This window comes from Melitaea cinxia, chromosome 26 (genome assembly GCF_905220565.1).
Source record: "Melitaea cinxia chromosome 26, ilMelCinx1.1, whole genome shotgun sequence".
NCBI classification, from domain to species: domain Eukaryota; kingdom Metazoa; phylum Arthropoda; class Insecta; order Lepidoptera; family Nymphalidae; genus Melitaea; species Melitaea cinxia.
In genome coordinates, this window is record NC_059419.1 from 7,715,261 (window position 1) to 7,742,454 (window position 27,194).

At 37.9% G+C, this 27,194-nt stretch overlaps 2 protein-coding genes and 1 long non-coding RNA gene across 3 annotated transcripts in view; 1 reads left to right on the forward strand and 2 right to left on the reverse strand.

Moving 5' to 3' along the window:
- The window catches only part of LOC123666450 (rho GTPase-activating protein 190), a 62,203-nt gene that overhangs the window by 9,432 nt on the left and 25,577 nt on the right, over positions 1-27,194 (reverse strand). The window contains exons 17-33 of the mRNA XM_045600541.1: positions 26,753-26,859; positions 26,378-26,472; positions 20,659-20,814; positions 20,020-20,164; positions 19,223-19,329; positions 18,959-19,143; positions 18,508-18,652; positions 14,978-15,096; positions 14,709-14,786; positions 14,371-14,415; positions 12,705-12,817; positions 12,270-12,362; positions 6,782-6,880; positions 6,212-6,302; positions 2,681-2,813; positions 1,745-1,857; positions 385-467 (exon numbers count right to left, since the gene is read on the reverse strand). Coding sequence (XP_045456497.1) covers positions 385-467; positions 1,745-1,857; positions 2,681-2,813; positions 6,212-6,302; positions 6,782-6,880; positions 12,270-12,362; positions 12,705-12,817; positions 14,371-14,415; positions 14,709-14,786; positions 14,978-15,096; positions 18,508-18,652; positions 18,959-19,143; positions 19,223-19,329; positions 20,020-20,164; positions 20,659-20,814; positions 26,378-26,472; positions 26,753-26,859 — 1,907 coding nt within the window. The remainder of the gene's footprint in view (positions 1-384; positions 468-1,744; positions 1,858-2,680; positions 2,814-6,211; positions 6,303-6,781; positions 6,881-12,269; positions 12,363-12,704; positions 12,818-14,370; positions 14,416-14,708; positions 14,787-14,977; positions 15,097-18,507; positions 18,653-18,958; positions 19,144-19,222; positions 19,330-20,019; positions 20,165-20,658; positions 20,815-26,377; positions 26,473-26,752; positions 26,860-27,194) is intronic.
- LOC123666634 lies at positions 8,476-11,530 on the reverse strand. The gene is made up of 2 exons (XR_006745296.1): positions 11,292-11,530; positions 8,476-8,983 (listed from the first exon to the last, which is right to left on the reverse strand). It is a non-coding gene; the product is annotated as an uncharacterized LOC123666634 (long non-coding RNA).
- Positions 9,690-11,356, forward strand: LOC123666633 (secreted RxLR effector protein 161-like). The gene is made up of 2 exons (XM_045600726.1): positions 9,690-10,363; positions 10,449-11,356. The coding sequence occupies exon 2, from the start codon at positions 10,472-10,474 to the stop codon at positions 11,204-11,206; it is 735 nt and encodes a 244-aa protein (XP_045456682.1). The 5' UTR covers positions 9,690-10,363; positions 10,449-10,471; the 3' UTR covers positions 11,207-11,356.

Below are 27,194 nucleotides of genomic sequence, written 5' to 3' on the forward strand. Positions count from 1 at the left end.
ATTACAGAGTACACATAAGCTTGCAGTGGAGTAATTTGAGGGATTAAGCTCGACCCTTCTCCTGTATCGAGTGAGAGGCCAAATACCCAGTAGTAGGATGAGAGTGTTACAAGCTGAATCAATCAATCGATCAAAACTACTTGACTAGCCCGTTGGCGCAATTTGTAGTGGTGCTTTCTGTTCCACGAGTTGTTGGTTCGATTCCCGCCTGAGTGTGGGTGTAATATTTGTATTTATACATGTATTATTTCTATGTATATTTATCAAAAAAATTATTACCTTTAACAGTCGATCGTTACTTATAACACAAGCATTAAGTTGCTTACCATAGGAACAGACACCCTGTATGTTAAAAAAAAAAAAAACAGTATAGTCACCGCCTACCTTGTGGGTGGGCTCGTGCGGAGGCGGCGCACGCGCACGCCGCGTCTCTGCGTCCGAACTGCCCTCGCTCGAGTCGGAGGCGGCTACGATTTATAACATAACATGACATGGAGGGTATATTCATTATAATTATTATTACCGCTGTGTAATGTCAATATTCTATGTCTATGTCTGTCTATGTCTTATATCTCACAGTGGAAGACGCAGGCAGCTGTATCACAGTCTATACTATTACGGCTACCAACGTTAACTTGTATATGTTTCTGTTTAAAATGTGAATACTTAACGTGCTGTAAATTGTTTTTTTAAAAGGAGTGAATAAATAAATTATTATTATTATTATTATATTAATCATACATTACACAGCGGTGACTGACGATTTCATCTTTGTTAATTTTAGAAAAAAAAAGCACTAAAATATTATATAGCATTTATGCTTTCCTCAGTAAATGGGCTATCCACCGCAAAGGTTATTTTTCAATTTGAACCAGTAGTTCATTACTGAGTAATTAGCGCATTCAAACAAACTTTTCAGCTTTATAATATTAGTATATATGTCCGTAAAAAACTTAAGTGGCTCCCAATTCGCTTTCGCAGGAATACGCATATTCTCAACTTACTTTACTATTCTATTTAACCCTGTTGCACCTGCTTATCTAAAGCAACGATTTAAATTTCTTAGTGATTTCCATGAACGCAGTCTTCGTTCTGAGGATAGCTTACTTCTTGAAATTCCCTCTCACTCCTGTTCCTTTTATACTAAATCTTTCATTGTTCAAGCTTCTCGACTTTGGAATTCTTTACCCTTGCATATTAGACGTGTACAATCGCTTTCTATTTTTAAAAAGGCTGTCAGGAAGCATTTTCTTGATATTCAACGTGAATAAAATTATATATTTGTATGTATGTATGTATGTATGTACCTATATGTATATGTGTTTAAGTAAATATATTCAAACGTTTATGTCTCAATTTGTACACCTACACCGACACAATGCCATCTCCTTTGCCCCTATGTTGCCTGGAAGAGATCGCATTTCAGCGATAAGGCCACCCTTTGTACCTTATGATACTCTGTTAAAATCAATCTGATATGTAATATTTCTGAATTGGTGTACAATAAAGTGTATTGTTGTGTTATGTTATGTTATTTTATGTTATGTTATGTTATTGTTATAGATTTGTCATCTTGACAGTACTAATAGGAATGGAATTAAAATCAAGTAAAAAAAGGAAAGTCAACTAGTACTATTCCCAAAAAAGCCAAACGCACATGATGCAAGATTAAAACTACTTTTTATATACATTAACTCAATAACTATGTATCGAAATCATGTGTATACAATATTATGCTATATACCTTTGTCTTCCTGTGTTCTCGCTCTGTAGCCGGTGGGCAGTTCCGGCGGACCAACAAACATTCCTAACTTGGGCACTCTAGGGCTCTGTACTGCGACTAGGTTACCTAACGACCTGGAAGATTAATTTTTACTTTAATTTTCTATGGCATATTGGCATTGTTACAGGCTAAATTATGTCGTAAAATTTCAAACACAAAAATAATTACAAGCATAATTGAAATCGAAAAGAGAATTGATATTAAATTTCAATTAAAAAAAAAAAATTATTGATTCCAAAAATTTGTATAAAGAGGAGGTTGTAGTTGCAATAATTTAAAGATTTCGTTCATTTGAAAATATTTAAACGCTAGCTAAGTAGCTACATATCTGACTTTTGTGTTATGTGTGTAATGTTACAGGCTGAATCGATCGAGACATAAAGATTTTATATATAAAATTCTCGTGTCACAATGTTAGTTACCATACTCCTCCGAAACGGTTCGACCGATGTTTATGAAATTTTGTATGCATAGCGGGTAGGTGAGAAGATCTGAGAATCCGCCAACATCTATTTTTCATACCCCTAAGTTATGGGGGGATTAAGGGGGTTAATAACATATACGGTAAAACAACATTTGCGGCTAATTCTTACATAAATATTAATTTCAAATTGTAGTCGAAGTAAAAAAGAAAATAATTATTCGGGTATTAATTTTATATTATAATTTTATCATCTATAAAAATCAAAAAATCCTTTACGAAACTATCTTAAAATTTTTATTTTATTCACAATGATTCATAAATAATAATATAAATAGACTATACAGTATTAAAATCTTACTCCACGAATTTTCGTTAGGGACATTTTTCGCCGGCTTGGGTACTCCTCCGAATAGTCCCATAAGGAAGTTCGTTCCGATAATAAATATACATAGCTATCAGTGTCGTGCGCTCACCGTTTCTTGTAGTGCCTGGGCGCGTGGTGCGCGTGGTGCGCATGGTGCGCGTGGTGCGCGTGCCGCCGCCGCACATGTGCGCGCGCGCCGCCCGACGCCTCGCTCGAGCCCGAGCTGTCCGTCTCCGAGAACGCTGTGCGGAAACCGTTTGTAGCGGACGACAGAGGTGGTCCAGTACGGACACTTCTGCCATCAACATCTACCCGCAAACTTCAGTCTCGTGAACGAGATGTTCGTAGGTAATGTCGAAATATCGAGTTCCGCAATATCCCGTTTTAAATCATTTGAGTAATAAAAATACCCATGTTAATTTAAAATCTTATAATTTATATTACATTTCTTTTATATTTCACTATTATATTCTGGTTACGTCATGGACCAAGTGTATGGGCATATAAAAAATTTAAAAGATTTTGAAAAGGCGTTCGACAGGGTTGACCACGTAATTCTGTTACACAAGTTGCATGCCCTGGGTATAAGAGGTGACCTTTTTAGATGGATAAGCTCGTACGTAACAAATAGGAGTCAAGCCATAACCTTGGGAAGAGTGCAAAGTTCTTACGTTTCAGTTATTTCTGGAGTTCCTCAGGGGTCTATACTGGGTCCATTACTCTTTAATGCGTATCTCTACGATATTGGTTCATGTTTAACTTACTCTAAATTTATAATGTTTGCTGACGACAAGAAGATTTATTTAAATATTAATAACATCACTGATTGCCACAAAATACAATGTGACCTAAATAATCTATACATATATTATTTAACTAATCGTATCACTGTAAACACAGCTAAATGTCATCAAATTACTTTCACTCGTAAAAAGAATCCTATATTATATACTTATGCCATAAACAATGTCCCCATCGTAAAAGTCGATTCTGTTCGAGACCTAGGGGTGATACTAGATTCCAAAATGACTTTTGTAAATCATATCGATACAATAATTTCTAAAGCATATAGTCAACTAGGTTTCATATCACGAGTTTGCAACACATTTAATAATATAGGTTGTATCAAAATTTTATACTTCTGCTTCGTTCGAACTATACTGGAATACGCTTGTAGTATATGGGCCCCTGTATACAATGTACACATCGACAGGATTGAATCACTCCAGAAAAAATTTATAAAACTTTTAAATTTCAAAAGTCACAGAATCTGTCCCACCTATGTTGACTCATGTAAACACTACCAAATAGAATCCCTATCCCAACGTCGTAAGCAGTACGATATTATCCTATTGCATGATATCGTGAGTGGGAAAATAGATTGCAGTGAGCTTTTATCCCAGATTGAATTCCGAATACCATCAAGACGCTCTAGACATATTGCCACCACTGTACACCATTGTTCCATACACCTCGAGTAAGAACTAATTACGCACGTAACTCGGTCCTCTGCCGTATTGTCAATACGTATAACACGCAGTATCCAAACTTAGACCTGTTTTACCTAAGAACGAAGACGGCACTTAAAAAAGAAATCAAAATGATGCATTTTTCGTAGTATTATCAAAAATATTCAAAACCAGCACCTACAGATTTATACACAAACCCACACTAATACACCTTCGTCTTACATGCACACACCTACACGAACACGCATTCACCTTTTCATGTCTTACACTCACCTCTAACTGCAGTGGAGGAGACGGAACATAGCCGTTTACTTTTCATTACTTTCTGTTATTTCTTAAATATAGTGTCTAGCTATGTATTTTATAAAGAATAATATTTTTATATATCAGTGTGATCCTATTTTGGTCATATTTGTAAATTATATTGTAACATACTATTGTAACATAACGCTGTCGGATTGCCTATAAAATAAATAAATAAATAAATTGAGAAGAAAAAAAAAAAACCTGCGCTATGTTAATGAACCAATATGAAAAGTCAAAAGCCCAGGTTATATGGGTATCGGACACAATTGCCCGATCTGTCCGACTGTGATCGACCGTACCAACCTACCAGTAACCTCAACTAATTACCGATGAGACCTGGCACTTGGCCCATACATGACACACCGGCGTCGCATGAAATGAGGACATGGCGATGCAGAATACATGGCATTAACAGAAGCCGTAAAGGAGGCTATACATTTAAAAATGTTATGGAATAGCATTGCCTGTAAGCAACAAAATAGTGTACTTATATATACCGACAGTCAAGCGGCCATACAGATGTGCAAGAATGAAATTGTTAGCAATAAAACCAAGCATATTGATTTAAGAACGCTTTTCATTCGACAGCACGTTAAGGAGAAAAGAGTTTATATTATTTATATGAATACAGACAGGATGGAAGCTGATATTTTATTTAATAGTAGCTTCCCGCCCCGGCTTTGCACGGGTATTTAACAAAAATTTCCAAACCAAATTTTTTTTTTTAAATAACTTCTTTCCTTTTCGTTTCGAAATCGCTACTTTCGCTGTTCAAATCGAACTAACTCTGGCGGGCGACACCGGGCTCTTATATATTCAAAGAGCTAGGCTCTAGGATATTCGAGAAAGTTTAAGAATATTTTCTTTCTCACACCTTCTAGAATGTTCTCGACATTATCGTCCGCCGTAACAATAGGTTCTGAAGCTGTAGCATACGTAGTAAAGGCGCGAAATTTGAAAAAGAACTAATTTGAATAACTAAAATTATGTAGCTTTAACTCCAAAATGTAAGTTAGCTACTGCTGTATAAACACATAAAATTTAATAACTTTATTATAGTAACAAATGTAATTTAAGACTTTATTGAAATTAGAATTTTAAATTTCGCGCCATTACTACACATGCTGCAATTGCTCGCAGCGCCTTTCGAAATGCAATCCAAATAATTGTTGTTCTGAATGAAGTTCAAATACTCGACAACAGATGGCACCACTACACTTAACTTACTACTTAAGGTGAAGGTTTGGAAAAGTCCATATATATATCTTTAAAAACACGCCCTTTATGCTAAAACGGGAGCTTTCTTGTTCGAGGAGGGATAAAGGGCTATCCCCATATAGTCCCTTTATCGTGCCGGGACTCCTTTTTAAGTTTTGTCGGCACGCACATTTTATCAACTTAGTTTTATTATAGATAATGATATATTGCAACACGGACTGAGGTAGCGATAAAGTAATAAAAAATTTACGTATCTAATTACACAATGAGTTTAAATTTGCAAGACAATAGTAATTGTCTTGCAATGTCCCATTGTATAAATATTCGTCAAATTACCCGAAAGCTGCGTGGTAATTTTCATTCATTCTTATTTATTATATTCTGTCATAATGTCGAAAAAATGTTATAAACAATGAAAGTCAAATTAGAATTATTCATTTCGCCCTAAATAGCTTGTCTTATTCAAAATATGCGGACATTATAAAAAAGCCCCAATTTAACACTTGGCCCATAACTGATATATTATAGCGTAATGTTTTACCTTAAACGAATCATCAGAAATAGCACATAAACATATGTACAAAGAAAGTATCTTAATCCTACTTTGTCTTATCTCCAAGAATATATTATAAATAAATAACACTTACATGGTTGGTGTAAGGGTGTTTTATCATGTCTCCGATGTCGTCTTAACCTCGTCATCGATGGCGCTTCCATGTATTCATTTGTTTCTTTTATCTGTGAAATATAAATTAATAAATTTTATCAAAATGGTGAATGACGTTATTTAAGCCAAAAATTTTGGGACAATTCAGTCGAATGGGTATACATTTTGTTCTATTTGATATTCAAATTGCCTTTTCCGGTGGAGGAGGTTTGATAAAAATCTAATTTCGTCCCTGTTTATCAGAGTAAATAAACTCGAACTTTTAAGGTTTTATAAATAAATAATAAATGAACAACTTATAGACACACGCAATTTAATGCTCGTGTTATAGGTAACAACCGACTGTTATAGCTGAATAAATACAAATAAATACAAATATTACATCCAGAATCGAACCCACAACCCACGGAACAGAAAGTAGGACAACAACAATCTCTGCCAACGGGTTAGTTAATTTTATACTTTTATGGCTATACTGCATTCCTAGAAACAAATTAAAAAAAAAAAAAACTAAACAATTTTTCTTATATTTATTATTTATAAATAATACCTGTGCGTATTGCGCATCTAACTCAGTCTCCGAACTGACCCCGGACGGATGGTGGTGACCTGGCTGGCTACTTGAGTGCGACCACCCTGATCGCTGAGACTAGAAATATAACTTTAAATATAGCAAAACTTTACGTACATATACTTATTTCATTTTTTTATACGGCAATATATGAATATTTCTAGTCATAATGACACCATCGACAATGTAGATTAGTTCTTACTGTAAAAACTTTGTCAATAATCGACCAACAATATGGATTTATCTAAGAGAGATGTCTATTGATGTATTTAAGAGCGATATGATGGTGGGTGTTAGATAGTAATAATTATTAATCCTTTGTCTGATAAAACCTTTATGTTATAATTCTTTAAAAAAAAACAATAAACTTGTCTTTGGCTCGCCCGCTACTCTGTGCTCTGTGGTCAAGACAAATTGATTAAAAAAATGGCTTTCATTTTCTCCAAAAATTAAAATTAAAAAACAAAAATACAACATGGTAGCATAGAAGTGGTTCCTATAAACGGAAATTAAAAAAAAAAAAGCGTTAAAGTAAAGTGAAAATACAATAACAACCAACTATAAAAACATAAAAAAGTTTAAAAGTCGGCGTGTTTAAAGATGGAGGAAAAAGATTCTTTATCGCGTATACAGCAACTTACGAATGAAAAAACGTTTATACTATGGAAATTCCAAGTGGAAATCCATTTGAGAAGTAACGATTTATATGAAATTGTGCATGATGGCGATGTTACGCCAAAAGACTCGAAAGAAAAATTAAAAAAAGATGCACAGGCCCAGAAAATTATTACAAGTACAATAGACAGAAAACATTTACCACTTTTATTGTCATGTAAAACCGCATCAGAAATGTATAAAAAACTTTGCTTCATATTTGAAAAGAAAAGTGACCAACAAAAGTGCAATACTTTACAAGAATTTTTCCAATATTCATACAATACCAAACAGGACATGACTTTCCACATAAGTTCGCTCGAAAACCTAGTGTACCAATTAAACTGCTTGGGTGAAAATATCAACGATAACATGCTCATAACAAAAATTATATCAACATTACCAGAAAATTACAATAACTTTATAACAGCATGGGAGTCGACAGCAACATCTGACAAAACTACTAATAATTTAATTTCAAGACTTTTGGCCGAAGAAAAACGTTTAACAACTATAAGTACTACTACTGAAAATATTGCTTTTAAAGCCAACAATAAAAACTTTAAAAAGAAATTCTGTACATTTTGCAAGAGAAATAATCATGAAGAAAATAATTGTTTTTTCAAGAAAAAAGTAAAACCTTGCTCTATTTGCAAGAAAAATAATCATGAAGAAAGAAACTGTTTCTTCAGGAAGAATCAGGTATATTTTTTGGCTACCGAAGAAACTTTTGTGGTAGATTCGGGCTGTACAAGTCATTTGACCAATAAAAATTCAATTTTAAGTCATGAAAAAGAATGTAATATTGAAATTAAAACTGCAGAAACAAATAACACTATCACAGCCACTAAAATCGGTAAAATTAAGTCTGAAAACTGTAACTTTGATGGCGTGCTATATGTTCCTAAACTAGAGAAAAATTTGCTGTCAGTTAATGCTATAACGGAGAAGGAAGGAGTTGTCATATTTACTAAAGATAAAGTAACAATAAAAAAGGATAATAAAATAATACTACAAGGTGAGAAAGATAAAAAAGGTTTATATAACATAAATATTAACACAAATACTGAAGAAAATGTCTTAATTTCATATGACAAAGAAACCGCAGAAGATTGGCATCGTAGATATGGTCATCCTGGAAAAGAAACATTAAAAAATATTATTAAATCAGTAGAAGGGATAAATATTACCAATAAGGATATAGATACACTTACCTCAACATGTGATATATGTATGAAAGCAAAACAAACCAGAATTCCATTTCATACTCGACAAAAATCTGAAAGAATATTACATACAATACATACAGACATATGTGGACCTATTTCACCTGAAACATGGAATAACAAGAAATATGTATTAACATGCATTGACGACTATACAAACTATACTCAAGTTTACCTATTAACTAACAAAAGTGAAGTATTTATGTACTTAAAACAATATGTACAAGAGGTAGAAAGACACACAAACCTTAAAGTCAGTGTCATACGATGTGATGGGGGTGGAGAATACTCCAGCAATAACCTGAAAGAATGGTGTAAAAACCAAGGAATAAAAATAGACTATACGGTATCCTATACTCCACAACAAAACGGTAAAGCTGAACGTTTTAACCGGACCTTGATGGAAAAAGTACGAGCATTACTATATGAATCGAACATGAACAATGAAATGTGGGGTGAAGCAGTATTGTCAGCAACTTATTTGTTAAATAGAACTCCACGAGACGGTCAACTAAAAACTCCTATAGAAATGTGGACTGATAAAAAACCAAATGTGAAAAATATACAAATATTTGGCTCAGAAGTATACACAAAAATATTAAAACCGCTAAAGAAACTTGATGAAAGAAGTGAAAAGCTCATATTGGTTGGTTATGCTCCAACTGGTTATAAACTCTGGAACTCTGAAAATAGAGAAATAATAATAAGAAGAGATGTAAAGTTTGTAAAAACTAACAACCAAGAAAAATGTAATCCTACAAATGAAGAAAATGACATAATTGAATTAACAACAAGCTATGATGAAACTCAAAATAATGAAAAGGATAACATACCAAATGAAATTCAAGAAATAATAAATGAAGAACAAGGAACATCTAATGAAGAAGATATATGTATACCAAATAATACAGCAGACACAACAAACACAGACATACAACCAACTACATTTATACAATGTAATAAAGAAATTACACCTGCTCCAGAAAAAAGACTAAGAAAACCACCACAGAGATATGATGATTATGTGATGATGACATACAGTGAAGCGATTAACGGTGAAGACAAACTTAAATGGCAAAAAGCTATTGATGATGAAAAAAAATCTTTGATTGAAAATAAAGTATGGAAAATTGTAAACGAAGAAGACACTAAAGGTAAAAAGATTCTAAGTAATAAATGGATATTGAAGATAAAAGATGATGGCACCTACAAAGCTCGCTTAGTAGTTCGAGGATTTGAACAACGAGAAGGAATTGACTATCATGAGATTTTCAGTCCTGTGATAAGCAGTAGTCCTTTAAGAATGATTTTAGCTATAGCAGCCATAAACAATTTTAAAATTAAAACATTTGACATTAAAACTGCATTCTTATATGGCGAATTAAATGATGATGAAGAAATCTATATGTACACACCAGAGGGAATGAGTGCTAAAGGTATATGCAAACTGCAAAAAGCCCTGTATGGCATGAAACAGGCACCTCTAAAATGGAATAAAACATTTACAAATTATTTGAACAGGCAAGGCTTAGTACAACTTGCAACTGAACCATGTATTTTAAAAAATGAAAATAACACAATATTCTTAGGTATTCATGTGGATGATGGAATAGTAATTGGAGAAGACGAAAACGAAATAGACAAGATCATGACAAAAATTGGTAAAAGATTTATAACCAAGGTAAATAATAACCCTAACAAATATGTTGGAATGGAAATAATGAATAATCAAAACGAGTTAAAATTAAAACAAGAATTTTTTGTAGAAAACATATTGCAAGATTACGACATGATGGGATCAAAAGTATCAGCAATACCTATAGAATCAAGTAAAAGAGTAGAATCTGCTAAGAACACTGTATTTCCTTACAGAGAATTACTAGGAAGCTTAACATACATTTCAAATAAAACCAGACCCGACATAAGTTTTGCTGTAAATTATTGCAGTAGAAAAGTAGAAAATCCAACAGATCAAGATGTTCACAACTTAAAACAAATTCTAAAATACTTAAAAGGAACAAAAAAGAAAGGACTAACCTATCCAAAAGGGAAAAGAGATATTGAGATAACTGCATACTGTGACTCGGACTATGCAGGAGATACTGAAACAAGAAGAAGCACTACGGGATATATTATATTCCTTAGCAACTGTCCAATAAGCTGGTGCACAAGACGTCAACCTATAGTAGCACTTTCCAGCACTGAAGCGGAATACATAGCTGCGGCTGAATGTTGCAAAGAACTTCTATACTTAAAATCAGTAATTCAAGAACTTTTGAACTCTAATAGTGTTAAAGTGACAATGTTTGTGGACAATCAAAGTGCGATAAGAATTATTGAAAATGGAGTGATAAATAGACGTTCAAAACATATAGACGTTCGCTACAAATTCATTCATGAAAAAGTGAAAAATGGTGATGTGATAATTAAATATTGTTCATCAAATGAACAAACAGCAGACATTTTCACAAAAATATTAGCTAAAGTTAAATTTATCTATCATACAAATAAGATTGTTATGTAAGTTACATTTAAGGAATTTTGTTTATGCTTAAAACTTATGTGTTAGCCACTTATTAAAAATTGTTTACTTAAATTCATTCTTTTACGTTTGTAAAACCGCTGTACAACATATTATAAAAGACAAAGGAATTAAAATTAGGGGAGTGTGTTAGATAGTAATAATTATTAATCCTTTGTCTGATAAAACCTTTATGTTATAATTCTTTAAAAAAAAACAATAAACTTGTCTTTGGCTCGCCCGCTACTCTGTGCTCTGTGGTCAAGACAAATTGATTAAAAAAATGGCTTTCATTTTCTCCAAAAATTAAAATTAAAAAACAAAAATACAACAGTGGGAACTGATGTTATCGACGAATGCAGTGGCGAGTAGGGACGCGACATTTCACACTAAAAGATCAATTATTTTCTCTATAAAATAAATTGATTAGTAAGAAATCGATTTGATAGATAAAATACACAAATTATTTCAAAATACTCGTAGTTTCAGTAGGAATTTTTTAGGTCACCTTTCCATAAAATTATCGGTTACTACAATAAATGCAAATAATAGTTCAGCCGACTTATTTTTTTTAACTTAACTTTTGATAAAATAACACAATGCCACAACAAAGTACAAGAAAAATCGAATTATTATTTTCTATTTCGAGAAATCGATTAATTCAAAATCGATTTGTCACGTCTCGATAAATGATTGTTAAAATCGATTCTAAAAAAATATTCGATTATTTTTTTAATTACCTAATAGTGAAGTGTAAGAAGAAAGTAAGAAAAACAGAACAAGTTTACATTTTATATGGTAGATACATCATTGAAAATTACACAGTTTATGTAGAACTACCTTGTCAGAGTAGCTCGTATATTAAGGCAAAGCAAAATTTAAAGTTAGGATTTTTTTTCACGTGGAAAGTGATCTATAACAGCAACATATAAATACATAGATACACATAACTATAGATACACATAACTATAGATACACATAACTATAGATACACATAACTATAGATACACATAACTATAGATACACAGAGTACATAATGCACAGATACAATGTATTTTACACATACCTTTCTTTCTCTCGGATGTTGTGGACCGATGGTGATATGCTGTAGTGCATCACTGACCATCGTATAGTTGTTCATATCTAATTTACCAGGTTGCTGTAAAGAAAAATAAATGCTATGTATTATAAGTATGTAGGTGTTTCCAAATATGATTAAAAGAAAATTCTGTATATGTTTTTTTATTATATGACAATTTTAAAAACTTATTTATAATTTTAAAATTACTAAATGTTAAAATTTAAAGAACATATATAACATAGTCATAAACAAATCATACAAATTTTTTGCTGTTTACTTTACTTGGTTTATAAAAATTGATATTTTAAGTAGGATAGTTTTCTACTATATTTTATAATAATTGATTTATTTTGCTATATCATTTAACTACGAAAGGTGAACTAATCAAATGATATACTATGATCGTAAAAGTGGTAGAACCTTGAGTGTCTGCGAGTGTCGTAGCCTCTGGTGATGGGGCGGAGGAACCCTCGCTCGACCAGTCGTGAAGGCTCTCTGACCGTAACCCGCCGGTTGCCATAGTCCACCGCCATCTGCGCATGCGCATGTGTTACTAACGGTATTGTCTAGATTGATATTTTAATACTAAAAATAACTACATAATTAATTACCATTCGCAAAATAAGGTCTATCAATGGTAATAAACTAATACAAAATAAATAATACAAGATAAATAGAAGGAAATTGTATTCAAGTATTAACTTTTCGTGAATATTTGATTCTTTTACAAAACAAAAAACAATTATAATAAAAATATTGTCAAAGTTAAATCATCTCGTGCGTAGAAATAATTGTGTCCAATATGATATTAAAATATAAATTTGAAACAAAGCCAAATAAAAAATATTCTTAGTTTACATTAAGTATGCTTTAATTTCTACGCTAAAAATAAATAGAAAAATATAAAATATTATTGAAAAAACTCTACTAAAGTCATGCATAAAAAATCGACCTAAAACAAACACAAGACATTCCTGAAATACCCCCAGAGACGATCAATACCAATGATAAATTCCGTTATGTTACTTACAATTGCTCCTTAAGCCAATTCGAAGCAGTTTGAATTGCTATCCTTTCGCTCGGTTTATTTAATACTAGCGACCCGCCCCTACTTTTGCACTACGATACTATTCGTGAATATAAAATATAATTTAAATTATAATATAAAATAAATGTAATATATGCGTAAAAAATGTGTTTATTCACGATATCACATTAGAAACCTCTAAAACGATCAGTGTTCCACTACTATATTATGCATGTATTATAGATATAACCTTCACTGGAATTACCCTATTTAACCAAGAAAACCACATCAAAATCCGTTGCATAGTTTTAAAGATCTAAGCTTACAAACAGCGGGAAGCGACTTTGTTTTATACTATGTAGTGATTGTTATGGATTACACTTTGCTTCAACACATGGTGTGTTGACAATCTGCAATGCTGCTGCTTGAATGTTAATTCTACTACTAAAACATTAAATCGAACATATTTATTACTCTTCAAGTTTGCCAATCATTTCAAAAATATCTCCAATCAACAACAAATTGCATTCGCCAATAAAGTAAAAATTATATAGATAGTTCAGATTTATATGACGCGTTTTAAATCAGCGCCATCTATCGACAAAGCGACAATTTATACTAAATTCTACATTTAATATAAATTATCAATTTCATCTACATTTAATCCACTTTTTGCTAATTTTGGTCACACAATTTTTATGAAAGCAACAACGTGTTTTATGGCTGTGTTTTATAAGAACATAACATTTAAATAGTGTGACATTTTTGTGCAGATATTATCTATCATTTAAATTTAGAAAAACAAACTATAGCATGTCCATAGCTTGTTTTTCAATATGTTAATTTATTTATTTGTTTTAGTTTTTGCAATGTCCACGTCGTTTCTGTATTTATACGAGCTTAACATACATTTAAAACCGTGTGTCTATATAATTAAAACATCTTTAACTTCAATTGATCGTCTTGGAGGGTGTATAGCCTAATGACGTACACTATCTACACACAAATTTGAACCGTCCCACATAGTAATAATGTTTATAGTCGATTGCATGCAATCACCTGACTCGTGCGTGCTCAGCGAATCCTCCGAACAGTTGAGATCCGCTGCGTTATAATAATTTATTTATATATTTGTTTTAAAACAAAATATTTTTAACCAAAAGAAAAGTTTATTGTGTCTTGGCGACTATTACAAAAGAATCTTAATTAATTATTATAATTACTTAAATCAAGGGCGATATATTTTAAAAGTGCTATAAAATACACGCTATGTACGGAGGAGTTTTAGTATTTAATAACTCCGTAACTTTATTGTTAAGACTACTTAAGCTAGTTTCGTTGATAGCGTAATATTAATTAATTTTATTAGGCTTTATATTCATATAATATACACTTACGTGACAAATCTGCATGCATCCTGTGATCAGGTGGCGCTGGTTCTGGCGGGGTACTTGGTGGTGGGTATACACTGAAGCCTGTTTTTCAAAAGGAATTTTTAAGTGCAAAGTTTCAAGAACTATTTTCTTCAGCTCTACCAAAACTATAACTAGTTTTGTTAATCTCTAATGAAGCTGTCTACTATTATTATTTAAACTTTTAAGAAAATGATCATTGTAAATATTATTTACTGAGATGATGGTGTAATATTCTTAAAAATATATTTTACCTTTCAAGAATCCTCTATTTTTAGAATTGTTTAACGTATCGCTAAACTCCGAATCCATGTCAGCACGAGAATCCGGCCCGATCAGCAGATCCAATGAATTTGTAAGCTTATGGTCTATCCTGCAACAATATACTAATATTTGTAACATTCCTAAACTACTTGAATTAAACGAATATTAATAACAAAACTATACGGCCACGTCGGGCAGGTTGTGCGGGTTGTGTGACGTGTGTGTGTCTGTGTGTTGTGTCGTGTGACGTGCGCTCGTGTGTAGTGCGCTCGCTAAGTACTCACTTGTGGTCGAGGTGGTAGGAGTGCAGGCGCGGCGGGGGCGCGGGGCGCGCGGCCGCCACGTCGGGCAGGTTGTGCGGGTTGTGTGCGTTGTGTGACGTGTGTGTGTCTGTGTGTTGTGTCGTGTGACGTGCGCTCGTGTGTAGTGCGCCCGCTCTGTACTCACTTGTGGTCGAGGTGGTAGGAGTGCAGGCGCGGCGGGGGCGCGGGGCGCGCGGCCGCCACGTCGGGCAGGTTGTGCGGGTTGTGTGCGTTGTGTGACGTGTGTGTGTCTGTGTGTTGTGTCGTGTGACGTGCGCTCGTGTGTAGTGCGCCCGCTCTGTACTCACTTGTGGTCGAGGTGGTAGGAGTGCAGGCGCGGCGGGGGCGCGGGGCGCGCGGCCGCCACGTCGGGCAGGTTGTGCGGGTTGTGTGCGTTGTGTGACGTGTGTGTGTCTGTGTGTTGTGTCGTGTGACGTGCGCTCGTGTGTAGTGCGCCCGCTCTGTACTCACTTGTGGTCGAGGTGGTAGGAGTGCAGGCGCGGCGGGGGCGCGGGGCGCGCGGCCGCCACGTCGGGCAGGTTGTGCGGGTTGTGTGCGTTGTGTGACGTGTGTGTGTCTGTGTGTTGTGTCGTGTGACGTGCGCTCGTGTGTAGTGCGCCCGCTCTGTACTCACTTGTGGTCGAGGTGGTAGGAGTGCAGGCGCGGCGGGGGCGCGGGGCGCGCGGCCGCCACGTCGGGCAGGTTGTGCGGGTTGTGTGCGTTGTGTGACGTGTGTGTGTCTGTGTGTTGTGTCGTGTGACGTGCGCTCGTGTGTAGTGCGCCCGCTCTGTACTCACTTGTGGTCGAGGTGGTAGGAGTGCAGGCGCGGCGGGGGCGCGGGGCGCGCGGCCGCCACGTCGGGCAGGTTGTGCGGGTTGTGTGACGTGTGTGTGTCTGTGTGTTGTGTCGTGTGACGTGCGCTCGTGTGTAGTGCGCTCGCTAAGTACTCACTTGTGGTCGAGGTGGTAGGAGTGCAGGCGCGGCGGGGGCGCGGGGCGCGCGGCCGCCACGTCGGGCAGGTTGTGCGGGTTGTGTGCGTTGTGTGACGTGTGTGTGTCTGTGTGTTGTGTCGTGTGACGTGCGCTCGTGTGTAGTGCGCCCGCTCTGTACTCACTTGTGGTCGAGGTGGTAGGAGTGCAGGCGCGGCGGGGGCGCGGGGCGCGCGGCCGCCACGTCGGGCAGGTTGTGCGGGTTGTGTGGGTTGTGTGACGTGTGTGTGTCAGTGTGTTGTGTCGTGTGACGTGCGCTCGTGTGTAGTGCGCCCGCTCTGTACTCACTTGTGGTCGAGGTGGTAGGAGTGCAAGCGCGGCGGGGGCGCGGGGCGCGCGGCCGCCACGTCGGGCAGGTTGTGCGGGTTGTGTGACGTGTGTGTGTCTGTGTGTTGTGTCGTGTGACGTGCGCTCGTGTGTAGTGCGCTCGCTAAGTACTCACTTGTGGTCGAGGTGGTAGGAGTGCAGGCGCGGCGGGGGCGCGGGGCGCGCGGCCGCCACGTCGGGCAGGTTGTGCGGGTTGTGTGACGTGTGTGTGTCTGTGTGTTGTGTCGTGTGACGTGCGCTCGTGTGTAGTGCGCTCGCTAAGTACTCACTTGTGGTCGAGGTGGTAGGAGTGCAGGCGCGGCGGGGGCGCGGGGCGCGCGGCCGCCACGTCGGGCAGGTTGTGCGGGTTGTGTGACGTGTGTGTGTCTGTGTGTTGTGTCGTGTGACGTGCGCTCGTGTGTAGTGCGCTCGCTAAGTACTCACTTGTGGTCGAGGTGGTAGGAGTGCAGGCGCGGCGGGGGCGCGGGGCGCGCGGCCGCCACGTCGGGCAGGTTGTGCGGGTTGTGTGGGTTGTGTGACGTGTGTGTGTCTGTGTGTTGTGTCGTGTGACGTGCGCTCGTGTGTAGTGCGCCCGCTCTGTACTCACTTGTGGTCGAGGTGGTAGGAGTGCAGGCGCGGCGGGGGCGCGGGGCGCGCGGCCGCCACGTCGGGCAGGTTGTGCGGGTTGTGTGACGTGTGTGTGTCTGTGTGTTGTGTCGTGTGACGTGCGCTCGTGTGTAGTGCGCTCGCTAAGTACTCACTTGTGGTCGAGGTGGTAGGAGTGCAGGCGCGGCGGGGGCGCGGGGCGCGCGGCCGCCACGTCGGGCAGGTTGTGCGGGTTGTGTGCGTTGTGTGACGTGTGTGTGTCTGTGTGTTGTGTCGTGTGACGTGCGCTCGTATGTAGTGCGCCCGCTCTGTACTCACTTGTGGTCGAGGTGGTAGGAGTGCAGGCGCGGCGGGGGCGCGGGGCGCGCGGCCGCCACGTCGGGCAGGTTGTGCGGGTTGTGTGCGTTGTGTGACGTGTGTGTGTCTGTGTGTTGTGTCGTGTGACGTGCGCTCGTGTGTAGTGCGCCCGCTCTGTACTCACTTGTGGTCGAGGTGGTAGGAGTGCAGGCGCGGCGGGGGCGCGGGGCGCGCGGCCGCCACGTCGGGCAGGTTGTGCGGGTTGTGTGGGTTGTGTGACGTGTGTGTGTCTGTGTGTTGTGTCGTGTGACGTGCGCTCGTGTGTAGTGCGCCCGCTCTGTACTCACTTGTGGTCGAGGTGGTAGGAGTGCAGGCGCGGCGGGGGCGCGGGGCGCGCGGCCGCCACGTCGGGCAGGTTGTGCGGGTTGTGTGACGTGTGTGTGTCTGTGTGTTGTGTCGTGTGACGTGCGCTCGTGTGTAGTGCGCTCGCTAAGTACTCACTTGTGGTCGAGGTGGTAGGAGTGCAGGCGCGGCGGGGGCGCGGGGCGCGCGGCCGCCACGTCGGGCAGGTTGTGCGGGTTGTGTGGGTTGTGTGACGTGTGTGTGTCTGTGTGTTGTGTCGTGTGACGTGCGCTCGTGTGTAGTGCGCCCGCTCTGTACTCACTTGTGGTCGAGGTGGTAGGAGTGCAGGCGCGGCGGGGGCGCGGGGCGCGCGGCCGCCACGTCGGGCAGGTTGTGCGGGTTGTGTGACGTGTGTGTGTCTGTGTGTTGTGTCGTGTGACGTGCGCTCGTGTGTAGTGCGCTCGCTAAGTACTCACTTGTGGTCGAGGTGGTAGGAGTGCAGGCGCGGCGGGGGCGCGGGGCGCGCGGCCGCCACGTCGGGCAGGTTGTGCGGGTTGTGTGGGTTGTGTGACGTGTGTGTGTCTGTGTGTTGTGTCGTGTGACGTGCGCTCGTGTGTAGTGCGCCCGCTCTGTACTCACTTGTGGTCGAGGTGGTAGGAGTGCAGGCGCGGCGGGGGCGCGGGGCGCGCGGCCGCCACGTCGGGCAGGTTGTGCGGGTTGTGTGCGTTGTGTGACCGCGTGTGAGGCGCTTCCAGTCGGAACGCGCGTTCGATTTCGCCTTTGCGCTCCCACACTTCCTTGAAGAATGGTGTGTAGAAGGCGGCTATAATAAAAAATATATATATATAATACTAGCCGCGCCCCGCGGTTTCACCCGCATAAATTTGCGATCCCGTGGGAATGTTAGGATAAAAATTATCGCATGTGAATTCTAGATCTCTATCATCACAAGCTTTCGCATTTATAATTGTAATAGGATTCCAACAACTTGTAAGCATTCATTACAATCATAAAACTGCTAAAATGACGTCCCACAGCAGGAACCATCCACGTCCTACAGAATCTCCCATAACTATATACATACTATTCTTACAAAATAAATAATCATTACTATACTTTACACACTCACATTTATTTTCAGCACTCGAAGTATAAGTCGTGAAATGAGCTCCTAGTCTGTCGGCAGTGGCGTTACCTTCAGTAATAAGTACATGTCCTAGATCGGTACCAAAGAACGCATTCGCTGCCGATCCACCTCCGTCAGTCACAGCCACCATTTGTATGGGTAAGTTTGGAATATTCATTGAAAAAGCACTGGAAAAAAAAACATAAGATTATTTTGCAACATGTTCATTCGTAAACGACAAACAGAACCAAGTGATTGAGAACTTACTTGAGGGTAGCTAAACTGGCTTTTCTTTTAGCAGAGTAGATTAAAATGAAACCGTGTATTAGCTCTTCCCTAAACTGACTAGCACCGTGGAAACTGGATATTATCACCTGAAGAAAAAATTTACTTTAACTTGTCATTTTTTATAGTATTAAATGAAACAATTTTTTAAAATTATATTGTTTGCTTTTACTACTAAGGTGGTCAATGACCTTGTACCACTATGGGTTACTGAATACTGAGCAATTTAATTGTCTTTGCGATCTAATAACGTTCTTTAATTTACGTTAGGACTTGTGAAATTGCTGTTTTTCATATACTTAAGATTTCCGTACTGCACATATGATGTTTATACTTCTGCCTATATATATCTTGATAAATTTGTGGCAGATCGGATTCATTTTGTTTTTTATTTAAAATATAATTTCATTCGCAAACAAGCGTACGGCTCACCTGATACTAAGCGATTACCGTAGCTTATAGACGCCAGCAATAGCAGAAGCATCGCAAACACTTTGCCGACCTTACCACCAACAATCCTAAGGAGACCGGACCATTAAATTGAACACAGCAACAACACTACTTAACGAGCTTATTTAGCCGTGATCTTCTGCAAGGTCGCTCCAGATCCTGGGGGGATTGGGGATTGGGTCGGCAACGCGATTGCGATGCTTCTGGTGTTGCAGGCGTCTATAAGCTACGGTAAATGCTTACCATCAGGTGAGCCGTACGCTTGTTTGCCGACCTAGTGATATAAAAAAAAAAAAAAAAGATATCGGCGGCTGGTTCAGTGCTCTCACCTCGACCTTCCGCTTGGAGTCGCCCAGGAAGGTCTCGATGAGGATGGAGCGGTCGCCGGTGAGGAAGCAGGCGCGGTGCAGCAGCAGCGGGCTCAGCACGCGCTCCGGCGAGTACGGGTCGTCGCAGAACATGCACACCATTATACTGCGGCCGAGCGGGCGGAATTAGTTAGTGGGCGCGGGGGGGTTCGGAAACAATCGCGAAATATCATAAGCAGGGAGGGGGTGCTGTAATGGGGTATCACGTGGATTTATTTTATGTTAAACACGCGATTTCTAAAACAAATAAAGACAACCAGCAACGTACAACCTGTATTTAAAAATAATATTCTGAAATTTTTCAATATGGGTGGGTGGGTATGGATTATGGTTTAGGAGAGTCTAAAACCTCACCACATATCACGTAGGATAGTTTTACTATAAAAAAAAAATCAGTCAGTCAGTTCAGCCTATTGCATTCCATTTCTGGACAGGCCTCCCCAAGTTCGTGCCAGACATCCCGGTTTTTCACAATCCACATCCAGCCTACACCGGCCATCTTACGTAGATCGTCGGTTCAACGGGCCGGAGGATGTCGCATAGTGCGTTTGCCAAGACAGGGTCTCCAAAAAAATTCAAATAATGAAATTAAAAACTCACCGTATATCAGCGTCGAAACAAACAATCAAGTCACGATACAAGTGAGCGTAGCTTGCTTTCTCTCTGTTCGCTCTTATTAATTCTTGCACAGCATCAGCTGTAAGCGCTTCAGTACCTAATTCGCTAACTGACGCTTCCATGTAGGAACAGTGAAGACTGCAAAAAAAAATTCAAATAATTAAAAAGAGAAATAATATTAGTGTAAAAAAAAATAATTCGTAGTAAATAAATCTTGCAAGATTAAACTTTAAACTAGTGACAATGTCATAGTATTGTTACTACTGTGATAGTAAATGTCCTAGTATGGGACAGCATTCTTTATTAGTAATATTTATTTATTTGTTTATTTTATAGGGCAACTTACAAAACATACACTACTAATACAGATTTTACAAAAATGTTTACAATAATTTGCTGAGTGTTGTTTTATTTACAAGTTGCCACGGCGTGGTTAAGGACAGTTTCACCTTAAAACATAGATCAAGTAAAAAAAGGTAGATAACGCACCTAGAACAGAAAACTGAAGCCACTTTTTTAAAGATGTGTGAGTGAGTGAAGTGTTGACACCTTTTAAAAAAAGTCCCTAAATTTTTTATTAAACAATTAATTTAATATAGGTAAAATGGGTATGTGAAAATAAAAACCTGTTTATAGTTTTAAATAAATTTACTAAAAATAAAACAAAAAATCGTTAGAATAATAAAAAAAAATATTCGTAAGATAATCGTATGAATGGACACTTCCTATCCCCTCTGTTTATCTCTTTTCAGTTTGCAGTCGGTTTTTTTTTTAACTATTTTTCTTAAACCTAGAATCCTTTATGTTGTATAAGTTTTTTAAATTTTTGTCGCTTAGAACTCAGAGTCATCGTCATTGTTTGCATTTTACTAATATGATGTAGTCTTATGTTCAAATATTTTTCAATCACTAATCGTATTAAATTGACTTTATGCGCATGGCCAGCATAATCGTGGTCATTTTCTCAGTCTTACAGCCGTTACCCATTCACCTCTTATTAAAATATTCGTTGGAAACCTAAAACCATGAAATTTGATAGTAAAATATGGGTACCTAGTTTACTCAAAAATTGTAAAAAGTTAAAACATGAAACAAACGAGTTAATAATTCATAAATATATTTTGATTTTTTTATTTTCAATTTATGTAACATAAAATAACACGAGAAAAAAAACAATAACTATGTCTACTTTTTACTTAATTATTTTTCTGATTGCGTACAATTTACTTACCCACATTTTGGGGTATTGAAAAAAAGAACTACTGGCAACACTCCCGTGGTACGTCATTTCGTGACATTGAAATTATAAGTTCCGAATAACCTCAATATTATTTTGGAATAACAATAAATTTAAAGTTTTATATGTACTTACGTGTGAAACGATATTCCTTCAGATTTTTTGTTTACTTTGGTATTGTTTTTGCACCATTTAATCACACAAGACGGCATTTTATAAGCAAAGTTACTGTATGAAGCCTCGTGACATACTAACGAAAATGAGCGTAGTTTGATGCATATGTGTGCGTGAGCGCGTGTATTTACTTGAAGGAGCCGAGTTTTGTGGCTTCACTAACAACAAAGGCCGCGCAGTATCTACTTTTTTTTACTATATCTATGCCTTAAAAGTAATTATTTTATTCCTTTTAAATTTTTACAAATGTAAAAAACAAAAACCTAAAAACTCCTAATAACAAATTCTTATACATATTACAATTTACAAAGAGATAGAAAGAAAAAAAAGACAATTTATCCATAAACAATAACAACGTTAGCTATACAGTTTTTAAAAGAATGATTACATACAAAATATAAAATATACACTCATACATCTCATGAGGAAACATACAGAACATGATTGATATTGAAGGACATAGTGATTGATGCATTTAATATCACGATAGAAGAGAAGCAGACAGAAAGTTCATGTTGAGTAGTCGAAGGGAGTATATGTTTTTTCCGAAAAATAAAATAATTTGCGTTTTTAAAATGTAAAGTAAAAAGTAATTACTTATTATATTCTATTTTTAACTTCTGTAACAGGATTTGTTTTGGATGTGAGTATTATTTGCTTTTATTTTTGTTAGGTTAGAAATTGCATCAATTTCTGCTGACTGTCCCGAATGATTTCTGATGATTTAAATTAGAGGAGAAGCAAAGCTTGAAATAACTTCACTTTTAAATTTTGGATGGCTGTCTGAAAAGATATCCACATCAATTTCGTTGTTTTTTGTTATTCGGTTATACTGTTCAAATAATCTATTCATGGTAGCGTCTGACCTAATTTTGTTTTTGAACGTTGAATCGAAAATGGAATGTATTTACTTGCACGGGGAAATCTAGTGGGCGCATTTATATATATTTTTTCTATAAGATCCGGGCTGTCCAACATACCGTTAACCAATCTATACAGCAAAACCTGATCCAATAAATGTCTCCGATCGAACAAATTGTTAAGTTTAAAATGTTGTAAACGACTATGATATGTCGGCAACAGTTTTACTTTATTACACTGGTAAGAAAGGTGCCATAGAAAACGCTTTTAGACACTTTCAATACGCTTAATATGTACCTCATAGTATGACCAGATTTGAGCACAGTACCTGACCACAGCGAACCAAGGCCGTATAAAGGCCAATCTTGGTCTGCGGTTTTTTAAAATCATTAGCGTCCCTTATAACAAAACCCAGCATTTGAAACGCCTTAGTTGTTATTTTGTCGATGTGTGTGGAATCTAATTTTACCATCAAAACTAATTCCCAAGTCTTTGGTAGCAACCATCCCCTCCAACGTCTCATTATCGATAGTATAAGTCTGCGAGTTCGGGTGAGTTCCACGTGAGAATCGTATATATTTGCATTAATCGATGTTCAGTGTCAAACCGTTTCTCTCACACCAGTCGACTAAGCGGTTTAAGTCCTTAGTGTCATGTTGGTTTTTTATTTGTTTTGCAGTTTTGAGATCGTGGGCGTAAAGAAAACATTTACTGTGTTTAAATATTCCTACAATATCGTTTAGAAATTTATTAAACAAAATTGGCCCCAGAACTGATCCTTGGGGGACACCTGATTGGGTTAAAAATGTTTGAGACGAGTATACACTGACAACTACCCTGGAACTCCGATTGCTTAGATACGAGCAAAACCGTTCCAACAAGTTACCTGTTATAACAAAGGTTGAAAGTTTGTGAAGGAGAATAACATGGTCCACGGTATCGAAGGCTTTGTTTACGTCTGTATAAATTGTTTTGTTCGACTTCCCAGTTGAACGTTATTAGAATCAACTGAATCGGTCAAAAAGGTCACAAATGAAGCAAGGTTGGTTTTTGTGGATCGAGCCCTGAAGTGACCAGACTGTTGTTTTGATATAATTTGTTTTATATTCCAGGAAAGTGTAGGTCTTATTAGTCTTTCAAATACTTTACCGAATACAGGTAAAATAGGAATAGGTCTATAATTTTTTATGTACGCAATATCCCCAGATTTTGGTATTGGTACTACCTTAGACTCTTTCCAAGCAGCAGGAAAATATCCGGACTTTATTGATCTGTTGTATATTATTGTTAATAATGCGTTTAGGGCGCTGTTGGGGCTCCCGCGACACTGCAGTGCCTCGGGGATGTTCGCATAGGAGCATACAGATGGCTTTTATGCAATTATGCGTAAGCGTGTGGCATCTCTGTGGAGGCGGATACGCGCGAGCACAAACAGCATCCTGCGTACAGTTGCGGACCGGTTTGACGGATCCATAATAAAGCATTGGATCACCATGCATGTTATGCCGTCGGACCGAGCCGCTAAATAAATTAATAACATTAGCATGATAGGTACATACGATATGGATGAAAGCCACGAAGAGTGAAAGGAGGATTGAATGATACTGATTAACTTGATATATATATTTTTTCATGTCTATTTTGTGTTTTGTGTGTTTTAATTCATTGTATTTAACTCCTTAATTATAAATTGTTAATAATGATAATGAAATGGTAAATGGTAAATAAATTAATAATTAATTAAATTATAATTCACATTAATATAATATTTAAAAAAAGGAATGCACATTTTAGTTGTTTTAAAATTGTTGTTATTATTAAGAAATATTATTATAGTTATTGTTAATTCAAAATTTATTAAAATGTAATCATTTAATTATTTAAATGTAATTGTACTAACATTAGATTATAAGCATCATTGTTACTAACACAATATGGGCTAGTCCCGAAATAAAGATTATTATTATTATTATTATTATTGAGAGTGGTAAGGAGAGCGCATCACAACATTCCGTTGCAAAGAGACATGGTATACCATTAGATCCAGCTCCTTTACTTCGATCCAATTATTTCAAACCACGTACGTCATGTAGTGAAAAGAATAAACCTGTGAGATAATTTGCAAATGAAGAGGTTGGGAATGTAACGTCACTATAAAATGTTGGAGGAGAAGGGGTTGTCCTATGCGAATGTCCGGATGCGAAAAATGACGCAAAGAGATCGCAAACACCAGAGCCCTTAGAAGCTCGTCTATCGTCTAGATACATTAATGACGGGTATGTACTTTTAATCTGACGCTTATTTTATAGGTCCAAAATATCTTTGGATTTTTGGATAGAGTCCTCTATGCTATCAATGTAGTTCTTGTAACATGTTTCGATTAATACTGAACAGCGTTTTTTAGTAACAAATAAGACAGCTCATCTAAGGGATTTTTATATTTGCGATACCTTTTACGTATCTTATATTTTTCCTTTAGTAAATTTATAAGTTCTTTGGTTTACTAACAGGGATATTTTTGATGTGTAATTTTACTTAGTGGTACGTGCCTTGTGATTGCCTTTTTAATTATCCTATACAACTTATCATCAACATTCGTCAAGGTTGAGAATTCATCGACCCACGAAATAGAGTTGTTCGCCCACAATCTTGCCGAAATCCGCCTTGTGAAAATTAAACGTGTCACTGGGAATCACGGGAAGAAGATCAGGTGCGCCGTAAAATGACAAAACAAATTCCAAAGGTCGCAACATCAAATTCGCGGGCTGATCAAATCTTTTTTTTTTTTTGATATCGCAGGGTAACCCATTTACGGGTGATATCCAGGATGCCCGGGTAGGCATTCCTAGACCGTATGTCGGCTTAGCACTTGGGGGTGCACTACCGATCAAAACCCCTGCGGGAGCCTTCAGCCGCTTTAATTGGAGGGTCCCGGATCTGCAGGCAACAGGATCCCTCCAGCGACCGGCTGGCCTCGGCGAAAAGACCAGACTTCTCCTCCATGGGACTGTCCGGCTCACCTCTGAACAATCCCGACGACGCCATGTCTAGCAGGACCGGGTTCCCATCCCGGCCCGACATGGGCACAGGGGCGTTACTGGAGACGCATTAAGTAGCGCCTCCTACGCACCCCCGTTCGTCGCCTGCGGACGGAGGCCTCGTCGGCGGCCCCCTCTCTCATCCGGGCTGATCAAATCTGAATCAACATTGCTGAGTACGTACTTGCTTGCTTGCAAATGATCGACATTTTCGGTCGAAAGAATTAGGTCTAGAATCTTTCCTTGGGTAGAAGATCGGATCATTTAAGGAGATTTAGGAAGATTTGACGAATATTACCGATTTTTACAACTTTCCGATAAGTTAGCGTATTGGTCAAATCAATCACATGGTCGTGGTTATCAAGGCTGATAAAAAACCGAAATTACTTACTTATCAGCTAAATTTTGTCCCTCTTCCTGCAGCCTGGCCAGCTCCTTCTTATCCATACCTTCGTCTTGGACGAACATCACTACTAATGGTAAGCCCTGAAACAAACAGATAAAATTCATGTATAATAATGTCATTTATTATAGTCGATTGTATGATTTCAATCTTTGGAGGTGATTTTATTGGTATGGAGAATTTTTGCAAAAAGTTATTTGTAAATTCACAAACGAGCCCAGTGACTCCTCCGTTAACCACTCCCATTTCCATTTTTAGACCAGAACTTACTAAATGTGGATGCTAGTTTTTTAGTGGATTAGCAAATAGTAAGAAGAGTTGTTAAATATATGTTAAAAAATTTCATACAACAGTAAGTCAAACCTGAAATGGAAGTTTATCTTCTTGCTCTAAACTAGATAATAAAGTTTTCTCTGCACAGCCTCGAATGTACTCGAACGATTCTTGATCTTGATACACGCAAAAGTATCCTAAAAAACAAATCAACTTGTTTAATTGTCAAAATCATAGTTTTAATAAAAATTAAACCTATTATATAACTATGTCTGTGTCTGATCATCGTAAAAAAACTTCTTTTTGCCCCACATTATTACTTGTTTTTTTTTTTCTAGTACCATATAAAAACTACTGCATACAATTGTGCACCATACACGTTTTTGGTGTCTATAATATCATGAACACCAGATTCCGAATTCCTCGCATCGAAAATCACGCGATAACTAGTCCTCAATAAACTCCAACTTATTCCATGTAAGTACTAGGCGCTAATCCCCCGAAATCATTCTTTTGAGTACCCTTCTATCCC